The sequence below is a fragment of the Carassius gibelio genome, chromosome B10 (assembly GCF_023724105.1).
Source record: "Carassius gibelio isolate Cgi1373 ecotype wild population from Czech Republic chromosome B10, carGib1.2-hapl.c, whole genome shotgun sequence".
In the NCBI taxonomy this organism is placed as follows: domain Eukaryota; kingdom Metazoa; phylum Chordata; class Actinopteri; order Cypriniformes; family Cyprinidae; genus Carassius; species Carassius gibelio.
In genome coordinates this window covers 3396452-3422998 of record NC_068405.1, presented here as the reverse complement: position 1 = coordinate 3422998, position 26547 = coordinate 3396452, and the positions used below count along the sequence as shown (strand labels likewise).

The window sequence follows — 26547 nt, the reverse complement described above, 5'->3', positions numbered from 1 at the left end:
ATTCAAATGATCAGTGCCGGCTCGTTTTCTTTCTGTTAATTTTCGTTAATTTAAATGTGTGCAGCCTTTGTCGGATGTAGCCTTCCATTAGACTCCCATAAATAAGCTTTGTTGAACTGAAAAATACTGAATGAGGAGTCGATTTTCGATTCCCAACGCCTCGGAATCGATTCTTTTTGGACTCGATTCCCAGCCCTAATTTCTAGCATGCACGCGTTTTCCGCGCGGCTCGAGGTCTCATGCAGGCAGTCTGCAAGCTCTACCTGTTAACATGGGAGCCGAATTAAAAACGGACACGTGGGTCACCGGCCAGAGCCTGCAGACTGCCTGCGTGAGGCGCGCGGAAAACGCATGCATGCTAGAAATAGAACCGACGCCTATTCAACTTCACGCGACACGCAAGCGGGACGGGGACGGTAGAACATGTATAAAGATCACAGATAAACATTTTTAGAAAAGGTTCAGAGGAAAGAGGACATTGAAATTAATTTGAGATACTTGTTAAACCCAGAACAAAGAACACAGCAGGTTTAATTGAATATTTGAACACAGGTTTAATTATAATATCATTTGAATTAGGTATATGTGTATGTAGGTGTGTATATATATAAAAAATAAACCAGAAGAGATGAACACACAGCGCTGGTTCTTCATTGTGAGGAGGAGGAGTAAACGGAATCTCTGGATCGAGTTCACAGTAGGAGGCGGTAATGCGCGAAACTGGTGCGATCCGCCAAAGAAAGGGAAGAAGAAGACGACGTCATGAGGATGCGCCGCGCTCATATGAAAGGTTTGTGTTTAAAGCGTTTAACGTGCAGAAACAGAAACTTAATTTTTTTTTCTAGTGACACAGGATCACTCTTTTATTTACTGTAACATTAATGCTTTATTTAAAAGCTATTAACGTTATTCGTGTGAGTAAAGCGCATCCACACACGAGTAACAAAATGCGAGTGTGGTTTCACTATATCCTTAATCACTTCATCATAAACATGTCTTAAAACTGAGCTCTTTAAACTTCGCTGACGTCACGTGCTGGTCAAACACAAACGTGATTAATGAGAACTTAAACCAAGAGAAAATGTTTTCATTGAAGTGCAGTCTATTAAATGTGATCATCAAATCTTTAGATGGCAAATATAAAATTTTACTACCTAAAGGTGATCTTTAATTAGAAGGTGTGTTATTTTATTAATGGTGTAATGTTAGATGCACCCAGATATTTAGTTTGGGTTTATTTATCTTTCTGTTACTCTCATCTTAAACAGAACTGAGTGTCCAACAAACTCCTGCTGATGAGACACTGTTATAAAGATGGCATTTAGTAAAGAGGAGAGGGAAGACATGAATATTGAAGAAGCTTACAGAGTCAAACCAGAAGATCATGAGAAACAAACGAAGAAGGTGTTTATTAAAGAGGAGAGCGAAGGCATCAGGATCGAAGAAGTATTCAGTCTGAAAGATAATGAGGAGCAAACAGGTCAGTTTCATTCTCAGAGCTGAACTCACTCTTGATCCTCAAACATCCAGCTCTGCAGAAATCAGTGATATCCTGGAAGATGTCATATGAGCATCGTAATTAAAGGTTTAATTTGACATGGATCGGGTTCGACGCATGACCAGAGAAATACTTTTTTTTATTTTTTTATCCAAAGCAACTTACAGTGCATTCAGGATATACATAACCCTATTTTTACCAGTATGTGCGTTCTCTGGTAATTGAACCCATGTCCTTTTGTGCTGCTAACGCAATGCTCAACCACTGAGCCACAGGAAATACTAGTGCTGCCTTCATTATAATGAAGCGTCACACATTCACAAATCAGGGGTGTCAAACTCATTTTAGGCTGAGGGCCAGATCTAAGAAAATGTGCCCTGAATTACCTTGTGTTAAACCCTAGTCTGCACACAATTACGCATAATATTAAATATTCTACAATATTACTTACAAAACAATCTAGGAAAACCTTTTTCATAGATGATGTTATGTTAGGGGTGTGTAATATTGACACAAAATGTTATTAATAAATAAATAAATAATGACCATGTTTTGCTGAGTGTATTTTTGAGATGGTTGGTTTAATGCTGTCGTGGATAAATAAATGACACTGAAGCTGCCAGAAGGAGATAAACAGACACACTGTGGCCAAAATGTAACATGCTTAATGAAAGCATCTTATGATTTCCTTTCCCATGATCGATCGTTGTTTAAATTAACGATCAATTAATTGATTACTCCTTAACCCTAATGCGGATGCAGTCGTATGACAGGATGTGCAAAACCCACTCAATAAAACAAGAGAAACCTTTCTCACCTGAATGAAAGTGAGTTTACTTTGAATAAAATGCTACTAGCAGGATTATAAAATGAAAAGAAAATGAATAGATGTGATTGAGTATCTGATAAAAATACATTTGTGCCACACATTTGATATCATTTTACTGACCGCTGAACAAGCCTCTTTAAATGGTTTGGTGCTTGTTGTTGTATTTTAAAACACAATTGCAATGTTTTCAATGGACATTATGGCATTTAAAATAAAAATATCTCAAACGTAACTGTGGCGTGTGTGTGTGCTGCCACCGGTGCTGGTGGAAAACACACTGTTTGTCACAAACATTTTTATCTGAGAATGACCAGTACTTAGTATATATATGTAAGAAATAGGCCTAAAAAAAAAAAAAAAAAAATGTATATATATATATATATATATATATTAGGGGTGTAACGGTACGTGTATTCGTACGGGACCGTTTCGGTACAGGGCTTCGGTACGGTGCATGTGTGTACCGAATGACTGAATGCAATATTTTGTGTGCGGAACATTTTCGTGTTTCCAAACAAACATATTAATTGGCGGAAGTCTCCACGTTCAGCGCAAATCTCGCCCTGCAGCTGACTCTAAAGGCCGGCGACACACTGGCTGCGTGGCGCAAGCGTCTCAGCTGCGTGGCGTGTCTGTTTTTAATTCGGCTCCCATGTTACCAGGTTAGAGCTTGCAGACTGCCTGCGTGAGACGCGTGCATGCTCGAAATAGAACCGACGCCTATTCTTCACGCGACACACAAGCGTGTTGGAAGCCTTTCCAGGCAAAATAGAATTGGAAAATATGTTTATATGTAATTTTGTACACAAATACATATTAATTCATGACACTTTGATGTTTGAAAGTCTATAGGTTGACATAAATTCAGATATAAATGTAATTTAAAAAATAAATTAATAATTATCGATCACCTGTCAAACATAGTCTATTTTGCCGTCAATACTGTTGACGGTGTCCTTTATCAGTAGGCTTTATATTTATGCTCAACATGAAGTATAGATGTTGTTGTCATGAAGACAAGAGCCTGGTCTGTCAGCGGTCTCCCGGTCACCTACAGCAGCAGGCACGGCACGGTTCTGGTGAAGCAGGCCTACAAGCTGGGATTGGTAATGCTGCACTGTAATCATAGCTATTTATTTATATTTTTCATTATATTTTATTATATCATATTGGTTTGAGACTGAGAGTATTTTATTTAGTGGAGAACTTTACAGCAGTATTTTATTTCTTATTCTTTTTTTATTATATATATATATATATATATATATATATATATATATATATATATATATATATATATATATATATTTATATATATATATATATATATTATTAAAAAGTATTTTTTTAAAAAGTGTATAGTAATAAACAACCTGAAGTTTAATGTTTGCATTTCTTTCCCTTACTGTACCGAAAATGAACCGAACCGTGACTTTAAAACCGAGGTACGTACCGAAACGTGATTTTTGCGTACCGTTACAACCCAAATATATATATATATATATTATACACACACCGTATTTTTCGGTAAGTCACACCTAAGTATAAAGCCCTATTCGGACGGGACTAGTTTTACAGGGGGTCGTTAGTGAAATCTGCGTTTCACAGACGTACTTGGTGATTTTAATCCCGTCCGAATCTGCCAGGTCTGTGTTTTTCTCACACAACCTCTGTGATAATGCCAGAGCAAATTACCTACCGTTTTTCAGCAAACTCAGTGATCCTCTGAGAAAACTAATCCCGTCCGAATGCGAATGTCTGTGATTGCCGGTGATATTTTATTTCACAACGCGTTTCCTTGTGTGTTTTGGCCAACGTGAATTACCGTAGATGCTCTTACGCGCGCATGTTTGATATATTTGCTTAGCGGCAAATAAATAATAATAAAAAAAATAATACAAATAATAAAATCAAGAGCAAGATCACGTAAACTGTTAATACTGGCTATGGTAATATCAGCATCAGGTAAGATTACTCACGATCATTTATGCACTCAGTTACATAATGTTTTAATTACATATGCACCTTTATGAAAATTAAACAAAAAATTTTAAACTATAGGAACCACACATTAACATTGTTTTGCTATACTACACTGTTAGCAATTGATGTAATTTTACAATATATTTTACAAAAATACACTCTATTCATGGTTTTTATTGTAAATGCAAATGCATGATGGGAAATTGATGGACAGTGCTGTAATATTATTGTAACTACACTGTAGAAGCATTATTTTACAGACACCACAAAGCATTGTGGGATAGCATTAAAACTGGTACTTTCATATTCTTTCTAACATAAAAAGTTTTCTTAACGTTAAAAGAAACTTTTAAAAGGTATGATGTTCCTCAAGCATTCTTTCAACTTAATTTTGATTTAAAAATTCAACATTCTAGGAACGTTGATGTGTAACATTCCAAGAACATAAAAAGGTCCAGTTTCCATATTAGTATAATGTTATTTTAAGGTTAGTAAAATGTTCCTGCAACATTCTCTCAGTCATTCAAACACCATCAAAGAGCACAGGGTTTGCTTCAGTTGTGCTCTAGACCCTCAACTTTTGCTACGATACTTTTTTCTGCAGTTGCAGTTGTTTTCAGAAAACATTTCTGCATATATAAAGCAGATCAACAAGTCTGTTTTAATAACAACCAACTGACTGAACTAAAAGGGTTTAATTGACCCAACTGATATAAAAAGAATTAATTTGAAACACTGTTGTGGTTCGTACACCGATGTTTAACAGTGAATGAATATTGTTTTTGCTAACATTTTGTTAAAAACATGTTTTAGACTATTTATACACTCACAGACATCAACATTTTGCGTATTAAACACAACAATGGTGACATGTTTCATGCCAGCATACAAAACATGTTCATGGCTCCCAGCATGCATTGCTGCAAAAAAAAAATTTCGGGATTGTCACCACTGTTGAGGATTGTACGACAACAATACAAAATACAACATTTTATTGTATTAAAGGGGGGGGGGGTGAAATGCTAGTTCATGCATACTGAGTTTTTTACACTGTTAAAGAGTTGGATTCCCATGCTAAACATGGACAAAGTTTCAAAAATTAAGTTGTACGTTTGAAGGAGTATTTCTGTTCCAAAAATACCTCTTCCGGTTTGTCACAAGTTTGGGAAAGTTTTTTTCGAGTATGGCTCTGTGTGACGTTAGATGGAGCGGAATTTCCTTATATGTGTCCTGAGGCACTTCTGCCGGAAGAGCGCGCGCTCCCGTATAGCAGAGCACTGAGAGCACAACAGACTTCACTGATCAGAGCCAGAGCGTCGCCAAATGTCACAAAAGGAGTGTGTTTTTGGTTGCCAGGGCAAGACAACCCTGCACAGATTACCAAAAGAGAAACAGCATTAAGGGACCAGTGGATGGAGTTTATTTTTACAGAGCATCAACGGAGTTTGTGTTTGTTGCCTGCATTTCGAAGATGCTTGTTTTACAAACAAGGCCCAGTTTGACGCCGGATTTGCGTATCGTTTATTTCTTAAGGATAATGCAGTCCCAACGAAAAAGGGTCATGATCGTGTGTTGGAACCGCATGCGGTGAGTAAAACTGCTTCAAATATCTCTGCCTCCTTGTTAGTGCGTCCCCTCCCATGCCAGAGACCCGGGTTCGAGCCCCGCTCGGAGCGAGTCGTTGCTACTGCTGCTCTCGTTCAGTTTCAGCCTCTGGATCTGATTCTGGATCATAAATAAACGGCTGAATCTGACTGTAAGCCATGGTTTGTTTTGATGGTTTTTTCCTCACGGTAATAATGTCACAGCTTCCAAACGCTCTCAACGCAAAAGCCTATTCGCACTCGTGATTCTTTAGCTCCGCCCACATGATACGCCTCCAGCCACTTGTGTTTTTCCGGGAAAAATCGATACAGACTATCTTTCTCTTATAAATATAATAAAACTAAAGACTTTTTGGAGTGTGAAGGATGCAGTACTACTCTATAGGTACTCAAGATTAACAGGATATTGAGTGAAAACGAGCTTTTCACCCCCCCTTTAATGCTACTGTAATCACAGCAACACTGCTGTATCAACGCAGAATTGTGTTGTATTAAATCAACAGTATGTTTCTTGTTTATTGTTTGCTGTAAATTCACGGCAATCAGTTGCCAGGAGTTTCCTGTAAAAATACAATAAATTTTTAACAGTGTAGCTATTTAGTATTTATTGTGTAATAATACTCTCATCATTCTGAATGAATGCAATGCACGCATTCAGAGCGCGTGATCTCTGTGACGCCCAGATGCACAAAACAGACCCTCCCACCTCTGTAATAAACACGGAGATGTTAGTCCCGTCCGAATTGGTACATGAAAATCACAGACGTCAGGTGGTAAGAATTGAAACTCAAACGTACTTTAGAAAACTAGTCCCGTCCGAATAGGGCTTAAGTCGCATCAGACCAAAAATACGTCATGACGAGGAAAAAAAGTCGCACTGGACTGACTACATGTCACATTTATTTAGAACCAAGAGAAAACAATACCGTCTACAGCCGCGAGAGGGCACTTTATGCTGCTCAGTGCTTCTGTAGTCTACCCTTGAGCATGTTTGAGTAATGATTTCTTTTGTTTCATTTTTCTTGGTTCACGTCAAATTAATTTTTATAAATAAATTGCACCTGACTATAAGTCGCAGGACCCGCCAAACTATGAAAAAAGTGTGACTTATAGTATGGAAAATATGGTATCTAACTTAATTAAAGGTCCCATGATGTGGATTAGTGGATTTTCTTTTTTATCATTTTTTTTTTTTATGTTTCCTGAGGTTTACTTCACACCTAAGTTGCATCAGTCCAAAAATACGTCATGACGAGGAATGACGCATTTATTTATAACCAAGAACCAAGAGTTCAAATTACCGTCTCCAGCTGCGAGAGGGCACTCTGAGTGTTCAGTGTAGACTACAGGAGCTATGAGCAGCATAGGTCCACAGAGAGAAACAGAGACAGGAATTGCAAAAAACAAAAACAAAACAACCACAAGGAGACCAGGAGGGAGGAGGACCAGTGGAGGACCAGGGGGAGGGACGGAGGGCCAGGTCCATAGAGGAAAACAGAGAGAAAACAAAAAACAAAACAACAACAAAACACAAGGCCAGGGGCCTGTTCTTCATACGTCGCTTATTACATCCGAGATCAAGTGACACATCCAAGATGATATCATCGTGCTAATCATGATCCGGCTAATTGGGTTCTTCGAACACACCTGTTGTGTATGATTAGTATCGCTGGATTGAGTTATCTGAGATAATTGCGCGTTCATGTGTTGGCTTAAAAGGGGATATGTATCGATACTCGAAACCATGATCAGCAGTGCAGCGATTGGCTGGTGGCAGGACGGCAATGTAATGACGTCATATAATTTAAAACGACACCTGACGAAAAACTTGACAAATTTCTGGACTTTTATAAGGAAACAGCAAAGCAAACAAAACTACATAAATGTTATAATAGATACATGAAACAGATAATAGATACATGTTTTTATTTTATTATAATTTTTTCATGATTCCCAATTATTTTGATTCGCAATTTATAATAGTTGTGCAGTCTTTGCATTTTTATTTGCATGTAGAATTTATCTATTCATTTCATTTTATATTGGGACAGATTTGTTATGTGACAGCATTAATGAAAGTTTCTTTAGGGTCAATATCATGTTATCTGCATCTCCTGCGCTCCATCAAGCCACTCTTATAATAGCAGTCATCACTCAAAATAATGCACCACTCTATTATCTGTATAGCATGTGTGTAAGACTCTAATACAATTATGAAGTAATAATTTTGACAAATAAATATTTCAGTGAGTAAAACTGGCTGTGTCTATAGTAGGCTGTTATGGACTACACAACATTTTTATATTATTTTTAAATGATTATTATTTTAAATTATTGTCCTTGGATCAGTACGATACTCTTGTAATAAAGTAGCGGTGGTAGCAGACATTTTTTTGTATCAGTTCTGGTTGAAAAGAAGCGATCTAATCCTGTTTACCTGAAATAAGCTGCTCCCGAGCAGGTTTAAGCTCACGGACCTGTTGCTATGACAGCAGCTCCGGGATGAGCTTCGAAGAACCAAACGATCCAAGATCACACCAAATCGTCAACATTCAAATCCTGCTAACTGAGTTAGCGACGTACGAAGAACGGGCCCCAGGAGGGAACAGAAACTTCAGGGGCCCAGAGCCGAGCCGACAGGGCAGGAATCCAGGGCAGCACAGAAGACCACCACAGTGGGATTGATGGCACATGAGAGCAAGTCTGGTTAGGTGAGCCTGAAATTGAGAACATGAACAGGTTGAGGGTGGCCTCCGTGGGCCAGAGGAGATGGTAGATGGTCTCCATAGCCCTGACAGGATAAGTCGAGTGCTCAGGGAGTTTGGCTGACGAGGCTCTGGAAGTTCAGCAGAGACGTGGAGAGCCTTGGTTTGATCCATGGTGTTTTGTCTGGATTCAGGAAGATCATCGGTGACTTGACTTTGCTCTCGAAGATCAACGGTGACTTGACTTTGGGGAAGTGAGACCACTAGTGGACACCCAGGGAAACACAGACCAGACACCGTGACAAAGTGTTGATTATAGCATTATTTTTTAGATCTCTTCCCATCACATGAAAGGCTGCAGTGATGAGCATTGAGGATAGAGTCTGTTTATCACATCTCGTCATTGCAACACGTTTTCTTTCACAAAATGCTTTCACCACAACTAACAGCAAATACAATATTGAAATGAATACAGTAAGAGCTGCGCTGTGCAGCATAACAGTGTCATTGATTATAACGGCAGTTTGGGTAAGTGTGCAGATATACTCATGATGTGTGATTGACAGCTCCGAACAATATAAAGGGAGCTTCTTTAATCGCTTTCTGTAGTTTAATCACAATTTAAATAACAGATTTGTTTCATGCTATGCTACTAAGAGAAACAATGTGAAGTTGATTGTTTAGTCACTGGCTTGATTTACTGAAACAGTATTAAACTATTTAGAAAGAAAGTGTGAACTTGAATAATTAGCTACACATCAGAAATCACTGATCACAGATCAGGCATTAATGAACCCTGTTACACTGTTTGTGGTGGTGCTGTCGCATCCATTTCGTAAAAGTCTGTTTGTAATGCTGACATTGAGACTGAATTAAATGTAAATGTTTGGGCGGACACAGCAGAGAAAGAAGAGTTAACCTTTCATATGGGGAAGATTCCAGATCGGCCGTCTGATCTCTCGTTTTCTCAAAGGCAGAGAAGGACACCCAGGGCTTGGTTTACACCTATCAACATTTCTAGCCACTAGACAGGCTAGAGAAACTCATATTAATGTTAAAAAAACAAAAAAAAGTTCATGTCGTGGAACCTTTAAGATAATGGATTTATCGCGCGCTCCATAAACAGGTTCACTGAAATTAAAGGATGACGATGCATATTCTGTTTGTTCGCTTTATTTTACAAGAGCACAAATCTTCTCTTTTTTATTGTGAATGCACAAATAAAAGTAAACCCTTTTGCGGACTATATCTTATTCCCAACAAGTTTTTCTTAGTTTTTTGTTGTTGTTGTTGTTGTTGTTTTATGTCTCAGCTGTAGAATCGCGTGGTGCCTCACGCACCCCCCCCCACATATTTTAGCGATTCAAACTTACATCACAGTCTGTTCATTATCAAAATAAAATGCAGTCAACCAAACATATAAAAGGTTACACTGGTTAGTTTAAATAGACTTAAGTATATCGATCCAGTCTAATGATCTATCGATCTTTTCCGTCTAATGCATGTGAAGTACAAGCCTATTTTACATGATAAATAATAGTTTAACATTCAAATCATTGCAAATAAAGAAACATTTGTATTTATGCTGAATGAGACGTGAGCAATAACCTCCAAATCTTGCCAAACCCGCACTCGCTCAGTCTCGTCTGCACGCACACACGATATAATGCACTGTAATTGCAAGATTTTAAAAAAAAAGTAGGCCTACCGGCATGCAAAAATTACAAATCTGACATTTTCCAGAACAGGATCCAGCAGATCAAACAAAGTACTGGTCATAATACTCAGATAAAAATGATTAGTGTTTGATTAGGGTTGTAGCTATGTCACGGAGTGACTTCGAAGGCGGAACCGAAAGTGAGGGGAGAAGTTCCGCCCAGACCGAAGAGTATAAGCACTCGTCTCTTCCGCAAACTCCGGACATCCCGAATCAAGGGAAATCTTCGGCAGGTGTGTTCAATGACGTGGCGATCGCAGATGGGGCAGTTTGGACGCTGAAGGGAGTATAAAGAAAGCATTGAAGATACAGGAAGGAGTGTTGTTTTGCTTCCCAAGGAACGCCACGAGTGAGACGGAGTGTTTTGGGCCCTGGAGTAGGGCGAAGCAGATGAGAGCAATTGTGAAGTCGCTAAGCAAATTAGAGGATTTAAATACGACTACTGGAACAGGTTTGCCAAAGCGAAGTTTTGTGGAAAGAAGCCATACTCACCCGTGTCTGTTGTATGAAGGTCCCGCAGGAAAATAGCGCCATTGTGGAACAACGATAACACTTTCGGGTGTCCGTAAGAAGCTGGGGAGAGAAAGAGCGGGAGAAGATCAGTATCACGAAGACTGTGAGTACATTAGATTGTTTATATATCATTGTTCATACTTGGATATGGATAACTAATATCTGCTGGAGTGTCTAATAGCTTGAGCGGCCCCATTGTGGAGGACGAGACGAGTGGGTGAGCCGAAGTAAAGTGGGGGTGAACGGATGTTATTTGGCTGTGGCTACACCGCAAAGTTTGGAGCACTTACCGTGCCAGCGACTGTAAACTCCTCCAGGACGAAATCCGACTGGGTGTGGAGTACCGACCTTAAAAATCACTGAAGTGTGTGTAGTGCAGTGGGTGAGTCTGTCTTTGACGTGTGTACACCTGAAGTTTTGCAGTGCTGTGCCGTGTCCCTGTTGTCTGTACTCGCCCTCCAGGCCGAGAAAAGATCCTGTTGGAGAGAGCGTAGGCTGCCGTGGCGGTGCCCACTTATCCCACCTACGCCCACCTATAACTCCGTTCCCCGTACCCAGCCTGAAGGAGGTGAAGTGTGAATGCAAGACAAGGTATTGTGCGGATATTGTGGGGAAAGCTATTGACCTTGAATACGCTCTGTAAGCCCAGCGTGAAGATTCAGTCACCTTGTTAAATACCTACCTGTGCTGAGAGTAAAAAGTTACTCACCTGAATACACCGGTGTACGTCCAGGGGAAAGACCCAGTTACCTTGCTACATACTTACCTCTGTTGCTTACCTGTGCCCCCAGGGGCTTGTGTGTTACCTTGTACTTACCTAGGAGGTCTATTGGAGTAGAGGAGCTGTCCAGACGCTGGTGAAGAAAAACCCGAAGAGCAACGAATACAGGAACAAGGCATTCTTCTCCGTTTCACCCATTACTCCTCGTGTTTTTCTGTTGCCTTCAGGAGAAGAGAAGGGCGCAACGGGAAATCAAGCCGATAAGGAAGGACTTAGGATCAGTCAGGAGATTGGTGGGAGTTCTGCGAAAGGACGAAAGAGCACTTTTCCCTCTCCCCCTGTGATCACTTACCTAACGACCTCCAGATTTCTCAGGCCCAGTCCCCTCCTGTCAAGAGACGAAAATCCAATTTTAGATTCCCCTTTTTCCTTCCCTAAATTATCTTTTTAAATAATTTAAATAAAGTTGTTTTAATTATACTTAACTTCTCTTGTGTGTCTGGTCATTGGGGTGCTCTTGGGACCTCCTCGAGGTGGAAACTAGGAAGGGGCGTGACTCGTGTTGGGAATTTAGAAACGAAGACCAGGAGACTCTTGGGTAATCTTCAGCAGGATTCTTTTATTGAGAACGCTCTGCGTGGCGCTGTAGTCATCAATAGTCTAAATTGTTCTTAAGACATTGTAGTTTTTATACATTCAAGTGGGAGGGATCCATACAGTAGAGGTGGAGACCATTTTAACAAAGCATGCAAATGCAATCAGGAAGATACCAGACACTGGCAACTTCCCAGCCTTGATCTTATCAGCATAACAGTGTCATTTAAATACAGAGGTGCCTGACAGTATCAGAGACAAAAGGCACAGCTGTGTCTTGAGCTTAAAAAAACCAAATGGCAAGGAAGAGCAAAAAGACAAAAGGACATTATCTCAGACACCTGATTTTCCTGATTTACCTCAAAATGTATATCAAAACGTTTTCAGTTCATATGCTATTACATTGGAACCTAGTTTTAACATTTTATAAATTTGTAATCCCACACTCGCAACACCTGTGGTCCGCTCCGACCTGTGCCAGCTAAACTCTGCAGGAGGGAGGTTCCAAGCATAGACATAATATATATCTAGTCTCCTCATTGGCCGTTTTGATATGTTGCTGCGATACATCAACACTTCCGCCATGTTTGTGAGGGCAAAAATGCCTTGATAAATGGCAGTAAATGGGGAAGCTGCAGGTTTTTTTTTTTTTTTTTTGGATCACATTTACATTTATCAAGTGATTTCAATGATCCACATGCAGTTAAAAATAACTCTGCTTCCATTTATTTAGTTAGGTTTGGAAAATTATACATTTTCGTGAGAAATTGTAAACGCTCACACTTGGTTTATAATTATAATTTCAATGTAATATATCTGTGGCATATGCATGTAATTTGAATGTAGATTAAATTGAATTGTTTCATTGCTTTCTCTGTCTTCAGCTTTTTTTTTTTTTTTTTTTTTTTTTTTTTTTTTTTTTGTGCTTCATGTCAGAACACAGCTCATTCCCTTTGAAATAAAGGAAGAAAATAAAAATAATACATCTTTAAACTAATAAATTACCATCATTGAGAAAATTTAATACAACCAGCAAATAAAAATAAAAAAGTAACACATTGGTAGTCTTTTACTTAACTATTTATTTTGATTATTATTTTGATTTTGAGCACTATAGCCTACAGATAACTCCACAACAAACAATAACAAATGCAACTGATAATCCTTATGGATGCAGTAAAACTTACAGTGGTAAAAGATTATGCACTGATACAGTGCACAGTACAAAAATATAGTAGAAGTGATGTTATACTGTATAAAAGTATATAAGTGATGTAATAGATTTATAAAAGCACAAATAATAATACCACAAAAAACTAATGAATAATAGCAAGAAGAATATGTAATATCAAAGGTGGAATAATAAATATTAAACTCTGTGGCTCAGTAGTAGAGCATTGTTTTAGCGATGCAAAAGGTTGTGGGTTCAATTCCCAGGGAACACACACATACTGATAAAATAAGCATACAGCCTGAATACATTGTAAGGTGTCAGCTAAATGCATAAATGTGTGCACAATTAATGACAAAAAACAAAAAATTGTGGATGTGAATTCCCAATTGTGTTTATTATGTATTTAGCTGTGATGATAAAACCTGACTTATAAAGACTATTTCTCCACCACTTCTCTCAAGATTTTCCTGTATTTTATTCAATAAATTAGTAAAATAATGTAAATGACTTGACGATGCTTGACATTTTGCTCTGAAATGCACATTACACACACAACTGTGCAGAAAACGCCAATCTTGAAATAGTTGTTTATATTTCCATATATGTTAATGTGAATGGTTGGGGTGTGAGTGTGTGCAGTTTACATTGTACAACAAAATGTCAAAGTATAGTTATGTTTATCACAGACCAGAATATGAGATCCTCCCCCTCAAAAAAACTTTCTATTAACCCTTGTGGATTGTTCAAATTCACTACCCTTTCGAGTTGTTCGGGATGAAAACATCCACTCAATTAAACTGCTGTAAAAATGTATCAGATTCATAATACTTTAAAAAATTTTTTTTTGCATAAATCTGCTAATCAACCTCACTCCTGATCAAAACTATCAAATGTTTTTAAAAAATCCAAGATTTTAACTCTTTAATTGCCAAGTTCATAAATGATGTCACTGATTTGGGGGAAAAACCCCACAAAATGACTTATTTTCAATATAAAAGTGTTTTTTACTTTTTATAACAGTCTTGGGCATGTCAAAGATTAGTAGCAACATTGGCTTTGATGCATTTTTAGTTTTTGTGCAGCATTAGATTAAATTTTTTTCTCCCTCATTTGTTGTTGGTGGTTTTCCCTGTTGGGAAGAGGTAACATTTGTTATTCAGGGCTCCAAACTGCGACTAAAACGGTCGCTTTTGCAACCATAAAGATTAAAATGCGAGTTAAGTTTTTGCTGAGGTCACCACTGGCGACTAGGCGTATGTATTTACATGAGATCTTAACAAAAATTGCATGTAATGCCTTTTTTCCTGATTATTTTGCATTCACATCTTTTGTTATGTTTGCGCATTGAGAGAATGCGCATTGAAGTTTTAGTGGGAAAAAGAGTTTTAAACAGTCCTCATCTGCCGCGCAGCAGCGCTGACACACACATGATAAACCTGTGCCAGAAATGATGGAGGCTTGAAGAGAAAGTGCAGAAAAACAGCGTCTATTTCATACATAACTTGAACAAACTACAACATGTAAAGCTGTCATCTGTGTGGATATTGGCAATATCGTTAACAGTTCTCGTTTATAATCATAAGGCTTCTTCTTAGATCTTAGTCCATGCTGTGTTCTGTTAATGCATGAACTTCATTATTTGAAGTGCACTTGCCGTCCAGTAATCGCTTTGTGCTTTGTTACTTTTTTATTTACAAAGTATCAGCTTTAAAATTATTTCAAATTCATAACAAAATTCAAACAATAAATGCAGTTTTGGTGTTTGTTCAGGGGCCGTTCACACATCGTGCCTAGAAACACGTGGAAAACGCTTGGTGCGCCGCTTTATGATTTTTTTTTACAAAAGCCTTCGGGCTCTTTCGCTCCTGAGGCGTCTGCCGTTGCTAAGCTACCATGACCTGCTCTCTCCATGAAGACGCGTACATTTCAGCAATGGATTTGCAGCACTAAAAATTGCTTGCAGTAGCTCTTTTACTAAATTTATTTAAAAATGGCTATCCATATACAGCTATGATCAGCTGTTCCTTCGTCTTGGCTGAGCTTTCGTTGGTACTGGAAAGGATGAAGCTGATTGGTTGGTTCTTGTCACATGACCTGCGGTGCGCTTGCGGGATTCTGAAAAGATGTTGAGATGTTTTTAACTCGATGCGGTGCGGGCGCGCCTGGAAAAAAACAAGCGCGTCGCTTCCATTATGAGCACTCACACATACCGCGCGCCTACATTTGAAATAACAAACTTGAGCGGAACTGCGGAAAACGTGTAAAGCTTGTAAACATTGCAACGTAATATTAACCTCAGTAACCTTTCGGTGTCCATAAGCTCATTAGTCAGTCAGAAAAATAAATATAAAGGAGCATTTTGCTATTTAGCTATTGAATTTTAATATTTATACTTAACCTGTTGTCTACATGATTCAACTCCTCCTATAAAATTTTATTTTACTAATTAAGAAAAACAGACTGAAAGTGTGAAAGACATGCACTCTTAAAAATAAAGGAGCTTAAAAGGTTCTTCACAGAACAATTTTGGTTCCACAAAGAACCATTCAGTCAAAGGCTCTTTGAAGAACAATCTCTTTCTGACCTTTTCATAATCTGTTATTGTCTTTAAATGTTAAAGGTTCTTTATGAAACCATTTAGACAGGAAAAAAAGGTTCTTCTATGGTATCATGAAGCACCTTTATTTGTAAGAGAGTATGACAACATTTACAGGATGCATTGAGGAGGACCCCAAACTATACTCAGGGGCCAAGTGATGCTTATGGTCCATGATATTGGGACAGATTTTGTGTAATAAACAACGCATTACTGTATATTTCAAGTTGGAAAATACATTTAGCTCCCACTTTAAGCGAACCTTCATTCCCAGGTCATCTACAAGATGGATTAAAATGCTGATAAAGTCAAGAATAGATGAGACATAAACACGTCAGTATGATTAAAAAGTTAAAATTTAAAATAAATAATTTAAATAAAACACATAAAATTGTTTATTCTGTGACACCTAAAAAAATCATTTGGCACCTAAGTTTTTTTCTTATAGGAGCCAATGGCTCCTTAGTCGATTTTTTTGTTTTTTTGATTGCAAATCCATGACACCTTGTAATCTTGCATTCTTGATTGTTTGTGGTTTTCCCTTTTAGGTAAAATTAGTTATTTTTACAGTTGATCACTAGGTGGGACCATTAACCATTTAGATAGGCCTGTGCAAAAAAAGCTTAGTTTCTGACTTGTATATGTGTGTGTGTGAGAAAGAGAGAGAGAGTGTGTGTGAGAGAGACCTTTGCTCACTTACCTTAATGTATTTCAGAAAATCTCACCTCAGCTCTTAGAACTACATGGAGTAAACAAAAGTGTTTTTATGCACCTGCTGCCTTTTAATGGTGGTGAAAGTATTCGGTTGTTAAGTGATGACGTAAGAAGCGCTGTTTCCGGGTCCAGGCCTCAACTCGCTTCACTTGAGAATATGACCTCAGCAGCCGTTTATGAGCACTATTTATTCATATTCATAATTTAAGTTAAACGCTTTCAAACTTACGATATGCACTACAGTCTCCGTGCTCACAGCGTCCCAAACACAAATAATTTTTATATATTTATTTTATATTAATATTTTCATTGTCTGGTTATCTGGCTATCTGGCACTTCGGTATGGAGTTAAAGGTTAAAATTATAACTTTTTCGCTATTATTCTATAACATTGTAAGTTTATATTAGCACCTTTTGTTGTTTTCTCGTGGTAACTGATAGAGCGTTTGGACGTTTGGACAAGCGCTGCTACGTGACGTCAGACTTAACAAGAGAATAGACTAAACAAAAGCAAAGTACGAGGATTTAAACACTTGCATGCCATTGTGCTGGATATTTAATTGTGAGAAGAGCAGCAAGCAACACGAGAAAGGGCTTGACTTGTACCAAAGTTTTAGAAATGATTATGTAGCGTGACCCCTCCAGCGAGCTGCAGCTTATTTGAAGTTGGTATTGCATTTTGGTTCATAATAGATTATGTTCATAAATTTGATGCGAAGTAGATTTTTTTTACAGGATTTTAAGGTTTTAGACTGGCTTTACCATCAAGAAAAGAGGAGGATTTCACATATAGGCCATCTGTACTTTTCACCATCAAAAGGCAGCAGGTGCATAAATACACTTCTTTTTTTTATTGTTTACTCCATGTAGTTCTGAGAGCATGAGGTGCATATTTTGATTTTTTTAGATAACTGTACATTCAAGGTAAGTGCACAAAGGTCTCTCTCACACCCTCTCTCTCTCTATCACACACACACACACACACACACACACAATATAATTTGCTATTATACTCCATATAACTCCATACAAGCCAGAAACTAAGCCTTTTTTTGCACAGGCCTATCTAAAGGGTTAATGGTCCCACCTAGTGATCAGCTGTAAAAAATAACAAATGTTACCTCTTCCCAACAGGGAAAACCACCGAAAATCAAGAATCTCACACACACACACACACACACACACACTATAATTTGCTGTTATACTCCATATAACTCCATATAGAAGCCAGAAACTAAGCATTTTTTTGCACAGGCCTATTTAAAGGGTTAATGGTCCCACCTAGTCATCAACTGTAAAAAAAATTTTTTTACCTCTTCCCAAAAGGGAAACCCACAAACAATCAAGAATGCATGATTATATGGTGTCATGGCTTTGCAATCAAAAATGTCATTATAATGGAAGTCAATGGGGCAAAAACAGCCACCAACAACAAATTAGGGAGAAAAAATTTTAATCTAATGCTGCACAAAAACTAACAATGCATCAAAGCCAATCTTGTTTCAAATCTTTGACATGCCCAAGACTGTGATAAAAGGTAAAAAAAATCCAGTCCACAATCACTTTTTATATTGAAAATATGTAATTTTGTGGTTTTTTTTTCCCTAATCAGTGACATCATTTATGAACTTGGTAATTAAAAAGTTTAAATCTTGGAATTGTTTTAAAAAAATTGGTAGTTTTGATCAGGACTGAGGTTGATTAATAGATTTATCCCAAAACAATTTGAAAAAAATATTTATCGTCTGCCGTTGCTAAGCAACCATGACCTGCTCTCTCCATGAAGACGCGTACATTTCATCAAAGGATAAATGGATTTGCAGCACTAAAAATCACTTGCAGTAGCTCTATTACTAAATTTATTTAAAAATGGCTATCCATATACAGCTATGATCAGCTGTTCCTGTTCCCATGATTTTTTTAGATAACTGTACATCAAGGTAAGTGCACAAAGGTCTCTCTCACACCCTCTATTTCTCTCTATCACACACACACACACACACACACACACTATCATTTGCTATTATACTCCATATAACTCCATACAAGCCAGAAACTATGCCTTTTTTTGCACAGGCCTATCTAAAGGGTTAATGGTCCCACCTAGTGATCAGCTGTAAAAAATAACAAATGTTACCTCTTCCCAACAGGGAAAACCAACTATGGATACTAACAATGCATCAAAGCCAATCTTGTTTCAAATATTTGACATGCCCATAAAAGGTAAAAAAATATCCAGTCCACAATCACTTTTTATATTGAAAATATGTAATTTTGTGGATGGGGTTTCCCAAATCAGTGACATCATTTATGAACTTGATAATTAAAAAGTTTAAATCTTGGAATTGTTTTAAAAAATTGGTAGTTTTGATCAGGACTGAGGTTGATTAATAGATTTATGCAAAAAAAATTGAAAAAAATATTTATCTGACACATTTTTACAGCAGTTTCATTTAGTGGATGTTTTCATCCACGAACATCCCAAAAGGGTAGTGAATTTGCCCACAGTGTACCGTAGATTATTTTTTTTTTTAAATCAAAGCATTTCCCCAAAATATGGGTCAAAATAAGATTTGTCACCAAAAATCATTCCATTAGCTCAAACACAGAGAATGTTGTGGCCAAAATAAGACTCAACTTTACCCCAACGTTTACGAAAACGTCCCCAACAACGCACAAGGGTTAATACAAATTTATAATCATTATTACAACATCAAGAGTAATAATAAACAAAGATTTTTTTTTTTTAATGATATTGCAGCTTGACTCACTAATGAGTTCCTGAGTTTATCATATTAAAAGAAACTGGTTATATTTAAATATTTTACAAAAATGACAGAAACATTAAATAAGGTTATTATATTAAATTATATCATTACAAAAAATCCTCCTGGAAGTCTATTCCGGGAAGAGAGAGAGGTTTGAATGTGTCATTCATTCAGGGCTCTGAGTTGTAACCAGTACAAACACAACATTAGTGTGTGGAAGTATAGCCTTGTCTCTAGGAAATGCAGAGAACCATTTTCCTCAGCTTTCCTTAAGGCCTGTTTGCAGTTGGCTAAAAAGGAAAAAAAAATACATATAATCAGTTCACAGTTTTATGATAAGCTATGAAATCCTAATATCAAATCATAATAAATGTAATCTTTGAAAATAAGTAACGATAGTGAATTTAAAAATATGTTTTAAAAAGATGGGACAAGCTCAGGATCAAGCATACATGTTGTAGTTTTTATTGCATTACGTTTTACCTAAATGTTTTGATGTCTGATGTATTGTGCCATTAAATGGGGGATAACTCTTGTTTGTTTTTTCACATTAGACCTAATGGCATTAAAAAAAGAGAAAGAAGTACTCTGTGACATTGAAGAGAAAGATCAATACGAAAATCAGCATGATTTCACAGCTGAAAAGAAATCTTTAAGGTGTTCGAAGACTGACAAGATTTCCACATGGAAAAAATCTCAGAAGACTAGAACAGTTAAAAGTGATTTCACTTGCTTTCGGTTTGGAAAGAGTTTCAATAAACAAGGAAATCTAGAAAGGCATATAAAAATTCACACTGGAGAAAAGCCTTACACCTGCAGGCAGTGTGGCGAGAGTTTTGCTCAACGTGTAAACCTTAAAGTCCACATGAGAATTCACAATGGAGAGAGTCCCTTCACATGCCAACAGTGTGGAAAAATATTCTGTCATCAAGGAAGCCTTAGTCACCACATGAGAGTTCACACCGGAGAGAAGCCTTACACATGCCAACAGTGTGGAAAGAGATTCAATCATAAAGGAAGCTTAGACAGGCACATAAGAATTCATACCAGAGAAAAGCCTTACACCTGCCAGCAGTGTAGAAAAAGTTTTTCTCAACATGGAAACCTTGAAGTCCACATGAGAATACATAATGGAGAGAGTCCCTTCACATGCCAACAGTGTGGAAAAAGTTTCAGCCAAAAAGGAAGCCTCAGCAACCACATTAGAATTCACACTGGAGAGAAGCCTTACACTTGCCAACAGTGTGGACAAAGTTTCACTCATAAAGGAAGCCTTAACTGGCACATGACTGTTCACACTGGAGAGAAGCCTTACACATGCCCTCAGTGTGGAAAGAGTTTTCATCAGCATGGAAACCTTCAAGTCCACATGAGAATTCACACTGGAGAGAAGCCTTACACCTGCCAACAGTGTGGAAAGAGTTTCACTCATAAAGGAAGCCTTAACTGGCACATGAGAATTCACACGGGAGAAAAATCTTAGGGTGGCATGTTTTCCCCCATAGCTCGGTTTGTTTGGGCATATGGGAACAAGGCACAAGTTAAAGTGATTGTAATATGTTTTTGTTGTTACTTTCATGCAGTTAATGTTTCTGGATTTATTTGGAATGTTGACATTTTTGTAGAATTCTTGAGGACTGGTCAGAATAACTGTAATTATTTTGTTTGAAGTAGTTGTGCAGGTTTTGCCTCATTGTCGCCATCTCGGTTGGAAACCTGCAGTTATCAGCAGAATTTTCATATGTCTGTGGTTTTTGATTCAGCAAGGCTCCTCAGCATGGATTAATCTAATGTTTCGAGGACTGTGTCTATACTTCAGCTACTACACCAGTGTAGATATTCACTGTACTCTGGTATTACAGATACTATGTTTTGGAAGTATCACTAAAATAAGAAATTTCACTGGAAAATGTAATCTGAACAAGTAGCATGGCTGCCACTTTTGTTCTGACCATCTAAGAAAAAGAAGCATTACAATAAATCAAACTACCAATGGTGATTAAATCTAACGATTGCTTTGCTCATGTCACATCAAACCATACAAATTTTTATTGTAATACTTTGTTCTCAAATTGTTAATGTTAAAGACATCAGCACTGCATGACTGTGTGTATTATTGTCCAAAGTCTTATGCTTTTAACTGAATCTTCAGTTGTCACTGATGACTGTCATTTGGACCTGTATGGCCATCCACCATCAAAGTGACAAGTTTAATAAATATCCATCATTGTGAAATACACAAAGCATGACTGCTGAAAAAAAAAATATATAAACTCATAAGAATGTTTGCATTTATGGGTGTGGTCCTGGTCAAGACAATCTCCTGAACTCCAAACTGAATGTCAGAATGGGAAAGAAAGGTGATATAAGCAATTTTGAGCGTGGCATGGTTGTTGGTGCCAGATGGGCCAGTCTGAGTATTTCACAATCTGCTCACAATGTGGCTAGTGGTTTTCGAAAGTTACTAACCACACAGCATTTTTACTAGCCACATTTTTTGTTGTGAAATTTCCTGCTAAAAGTTGAATATGAAGTTCTAATATTTACTTGAACTAGATTTACAACCCTTTTAAATGTAAAACAACTGTACACACCCAAATCAAGACTACAGTAGGTGGTCAGCCTTTCTGGTGCTTACCGCTGCGCGTAGGTGTTAACTGTAATTCAGTCGCGTGTTAAAGTCATTCGGGAAACTACCGCCAGGTGGCGCAAAGGGAAGGATTGCGAAATTAATGTAATTGTAAAATGAGATAAAAGAAGGGAGTAAAACAACAATAACATTACGATATAACATTGTAACATTTAAAAAAAAAACTGTTTTTTTTTACAATTTGTTAACTTTTAAAATGTTGGATAGTCTTCTAAACAAAAATTAAACGAAGACCTTAACACAAAGGATCATATGCATGCTATTTTTATTAAACAGTAAATAAATATAAGGCCTATATATATATATATATATATATATAAGCTAAATGTTTTAATTTCATTTCGATTCATTCTTGGTTTAAAAAAATCTTCAGGTTCCATATGCAGAGTGAAATGGGAACGGTCCAGCATTTAGCAATAATTAGCATTAACTCTGTTATTATTCTTGATTTTTCAAACTACCAGCATTTTTGAATTATGCCTTATGTGTGACCAAAAATTAAGTATTATTTGTTTCAGCTGATCGTGCTGGTGCCTCGCGCACATAATGGAAACAGAAGTCGTTCACCAGACATTCGGCGTGAGCACTTTGACATATTGTTAATTATGATTTTTTCTTTTCATCAACACTGAAACGCACACAGCCTATTTACCTCATGAATAATAGTTAAGCTTCAAATGGGCAACATCACAAATATGGAAACGTTTGATTTCTCCCGATTGAGCCTATAGCCTATTTTTTTTCTTCTCACAAACTCTGATTTATTTTTTAGCGTGTTTAAAAAAATAAAAAAATAAACATGCAGCAAACGAAAATAGGTGATTGATCCTTTATAATGAAACCTATACACGACTCATATATTTTTTTCCTCTGACAAACTTAATTTATTTTTTAGCGTGTTTAAAAAATAAAAAATAAAGAAAACATTCAGCAAATGAAAATAGGCGATTAATCCGTTAAAATGTGTTACTCTTGGTTAACAGTACTAATTATAATTATTTTACTTCAGAACAGAGCCTGGGACTAATCTAGGCTATCCAGGTTTTTTTTTTTTTCATTGCATCCGAAAATGACTTTGTTCATAACTTCACGCGATCTGGCGCAGATCAGCCTCCCGCAAAGCTCAGCTGTGGACGATTTAAAAATGTTTGATATAAAGCAGTGGATCTCAACCCGCGGCCCTTCACGAATTCTAATGCGGTCTGCACAACATGCTGAAAAAAAAATAAAAAATAATTTATCAGTTTGTAACATTTTATTGGTTACATCAATTTTTTAAAAAAATATGCTACTAATGAAATATAAGCTATATCCTAATGTTTTTATGTGATTTTTTTCTTCTTCATATATTATTTTCAGACATGAGCACTGGCATAAGCATTTAACGAACACATAAGCCCCTTTCACACTGCACGTCGGACCCGCAATATTCCCGTAACATTGCCTGGTCGCCTTCTGTGTGAAAGCAACCACGTCCCGGAATTGATTACCGAATCGAACCCGGGTCGGGGACATAGTAACATTGCGGTAATCGATCCGCAACGAGCGCTGTGTGAACAAAAGCCAGATCTAATTCCGTATCGAAGTGATGATAACGCGCGACTCTTTTACCGGCTGTTTTGAAGGAAGATCAACATTCGCGACGAAAACATATGTGCAAACTGTAATGAAGCAGAGATCAGTTAGTTCCTCACTTTCCGCGCTGACTCAGAGATCGTTTGCTTGCTTCAGTTAAAGTATAACGTTCCAAGCGTTTTCGACTCGTACATTACACGTCACGCGCTGATGTCACGTGTCGTTACGGGATCTTCAAGGGTTGTGTGTGAAAGCACGCACATATACCGTGTCATCACTGGCAGTGTGAAAGTGCCCAATCTAGCGACCAGGGAACAATTGCAGGAACACTTTACCCCTGTATTTGCCGGAATGGCAGTGTGAAAGGGGCTATAGCCTACAAGCCCGCACTTTGGCAGAATTCAATTCAAATAGTCATCAACAGCCATTAGGTATTGCCTGTAAGGTAAAATTGCGCATCAGAATGGACACATTTGTTTTTTAAAGGAGAAAAAAAAGAAATTCAAAAAATGCCAGCGAATGAACATGTACAGACTGTCAACAGTCGCAGTATCAGTATTGAAGTAGAAGGGTTGGATTTTCTTTTTTTTTTTGCCCTGCAACTCACTTGAAGTTCAGATAAATGGAAACACCATACAATACATAAAAATCCTTAATTGAAGAAATGTGGCAAAATATCTCAAGAGAGAACCTCATATTATTAAATTCAATAGTGCTTTCCATATTTGGGTCAAAATAGGCTACATTTGTGAACGCACATTGAAATGTTGCGCGTCAGGTCATGCAAGCCTGCATCTTAAACCCTCTGTCAAACTTTCTGCGTCCGCGAGTCCGCTATCGACCGCTAGGTAGGCGTGAAGTAAAAATTGTCATTGGAGAGTGTGTGCAGAGACTCTAGCAGACAACCGCGCGGCAGAGTGAAGGCAGAGTGAAGAGCTCATTGCTACTCGAACCTGTGCAATCCGTCAATAAAAGAATATAAAGACAGTGAGATGTGCAATAATTCTGGGCAATTAGAGCTGGCCATCAGCCCGCGCATTTAGAAGTATAAATTGAAGAAGTCTGCGTCCGCGCTGGCCGTGTACGCGTCAGGATTGCTCATGCGGAAAGTATAACAGGTGTTACAATCGCAACTTATTTGTGTTACTCCTTTCAAGCTGAATCTCACAAAATTGGTCAGCTCCCGACAGCATCAGGTGTTTTATTTATGGGGAGGAGAATTGTTTATTTCAATGAATGTAATAGATTATATTACATTAGAGAGTTAAACTATTCAGGGAGAGTTAAACTATTCAAATGTTATTCTGCTGCATCTGCGAAACATCTTCACACTGACAATTTTCCACAAGTTCATCAAACAACCGCAGTAAGAATATTTCATCAAGCACGGTGAGTAATGGCTTCTCCTACAATTGTTATTTGCACCTCTTGCCACATGTACAGTTTATCTATCTCTGTCGCTGATGAGGGATTCACATGTGATAAATGCAGGGAAATAGTTAGGCTGACAGAGAAGATTTCAGAATTAGAGACACGCATCCAAACTTTAATTGAGGACAGTAAGAATGTTAGGGCTCTAGATACGGCTTTGGATGCGTCTAGCTCAGGGACTCCTGTACATTGTCCGGTTCCAGCAGAGCCCCTGCAGCAGGGCAACTGGGTGACGGTGAGGCAGCGTAGTCGTGGGTCAAAACACCGCTCTCCTGTTCCGATCAGAACATTAAACAGGTTCTCCCCACTCAGTGATGCACCCACTGAGAAACCTGATGAAAGTGCTCTAGTTATTGGCGATTCTATTGTACGGAACATGAATATAGAGACACCAGCCACCATAGTCAAATGTTTACCGGGAGCCAGAGCGCCTGACATCTTGGCAAATTTAAAAGTGCTGGCTAATGCTAAGCGTAAATACAGTAATATTGTTATTCATGCCGGCGCTAATGATGTTCGACTTCGCCAGTCGGAGATCACTAAAAATAACTTTAAAGAGGTGTGTGAACTTGCAAGCACGATGTCAGACACTGTAATATGCTCTGGTCCCCTCCCTGCTTACCGTGGTGACGAGATGCATAGCAGATTGTCATCACTCAATGGCTGGATGTCTAAGTGGTGCCCACAGAATAACATAGGTTTCATAGACAATTGGACGAGCTTTTGGGGCAGACCTGACCTGTTTAAAAGAGATGGTCTTCATCCCTCCTGGGGTGGTGCTGCTCTTCTGTCTAGAAATATGGCACATAGTCTTAGTGTTTATACTTGACTAACTGGGGCCCAGGTCAGGAAGCAGACAGACTGGCTAAACCGACCGTCTGCTAGCTGCCTCCCGTCACAGAGGTCAGTTAATTCTCAGCACATAGAGACTCTTTCACCTAGATATCACACTATAGAGACTGTGTCTGTTCCCCAAACTAGAAAATACAAAAAACGTCCAAACCAAGTTAAGGTTAACAATTTAATTGAGGTTAAACAAATAAAAAACAAATGCAATATGGATAAACAAATGATAAAGATCGGCTTATTGAATATCAGATCCATTTCTACGAAAACACTTTTTGTAAATAATATGATAATTGATCATAATATAGATGTGCTCTGTTTGACAGAAACTTGGCTAAAACCTGATGATTACATTATTTTAAATGAGTCCACCCCCCAAGATTATTGTTATAAACACGAGCCGCGTCTAAAAGGCAAAGGGGGAGGAGTTGCTTCAATTTATAACAACGTTTTCAGGATTTCTCAGAGGGCAGGCTTCAAGTATAACTCGTTTGAAGTAATGGTGCTTCATATAACATTATCCAGAGAAACCAATGTTAATGATAAATCCCCTGTTATGTTTGTACTGGCTACTGTATACAGGCCACCAGGGCACCATACAGACTTTATTAAAGAGTTTGGTGATTTTA

The 26547-nt window shown here is 37.9% G+C and overlaps 1 protein-coding gene and 1 long non-coding RNA gene across 4 annotated transcripts; one reads left to right on the top strand and one right to left on the bottom strand.

Moving 5' to 3' along the window:
* Nucleotides 1–567: 567 nt before the first annotated feature.
* Nucleotides 568–21651, top strand: LOC127966187 (gastrula zinc finger protein XlCGF8.2DB). Of its 2 annotated transcripts, none has more exons than XM_052567024.1 (3): nt 568–790; nt 1269–1480; nt 19971–21651. In XM_052567024.1, the coding sequence occupies exons 2-3, from the start codon at nt 1315–1317 to the stop codon at nt 20897–20899; spliced, it is 1095 nt and encodes a 364-aa protein (XP_052422984.1). In that variant the 5' UTR covers nt 568–790; nt 1269–1314; the 3' UTR covers nt 20900–21651. The 2 variants fall into 2 exon arrangements, with proteins under 2 accessions (XP_052422984.1, XP_052422985.1); XM_052567025.1 differs by lacking the exon at nt 568–790 and adding an exon at nt 18799–18871 and having other exon boundaries at nt 1323–1480.
* On the bottom strand, nt 10483–11960 carry LOC127966205 (uncharacterized). 2 transcript variants are annotated; one of them, XR_008155565.1, is made up of 3 exons: nt 11923–11960; nt 10829–10909; nt 10483–10613 (listed from the first exon to the last, which is right to left on the bottom strand). It is a non-coding gene; the product is annotated as an uncharacterized LOC127966205 (long non-coding RNA). The 2 variants fall into 2 exon arrangements; XR_008155566.1 differs by having other exon boundaries at nt 10564–10707.
* Nucleotides 21652–26547: the final 4896 nt, after the last annotated feature.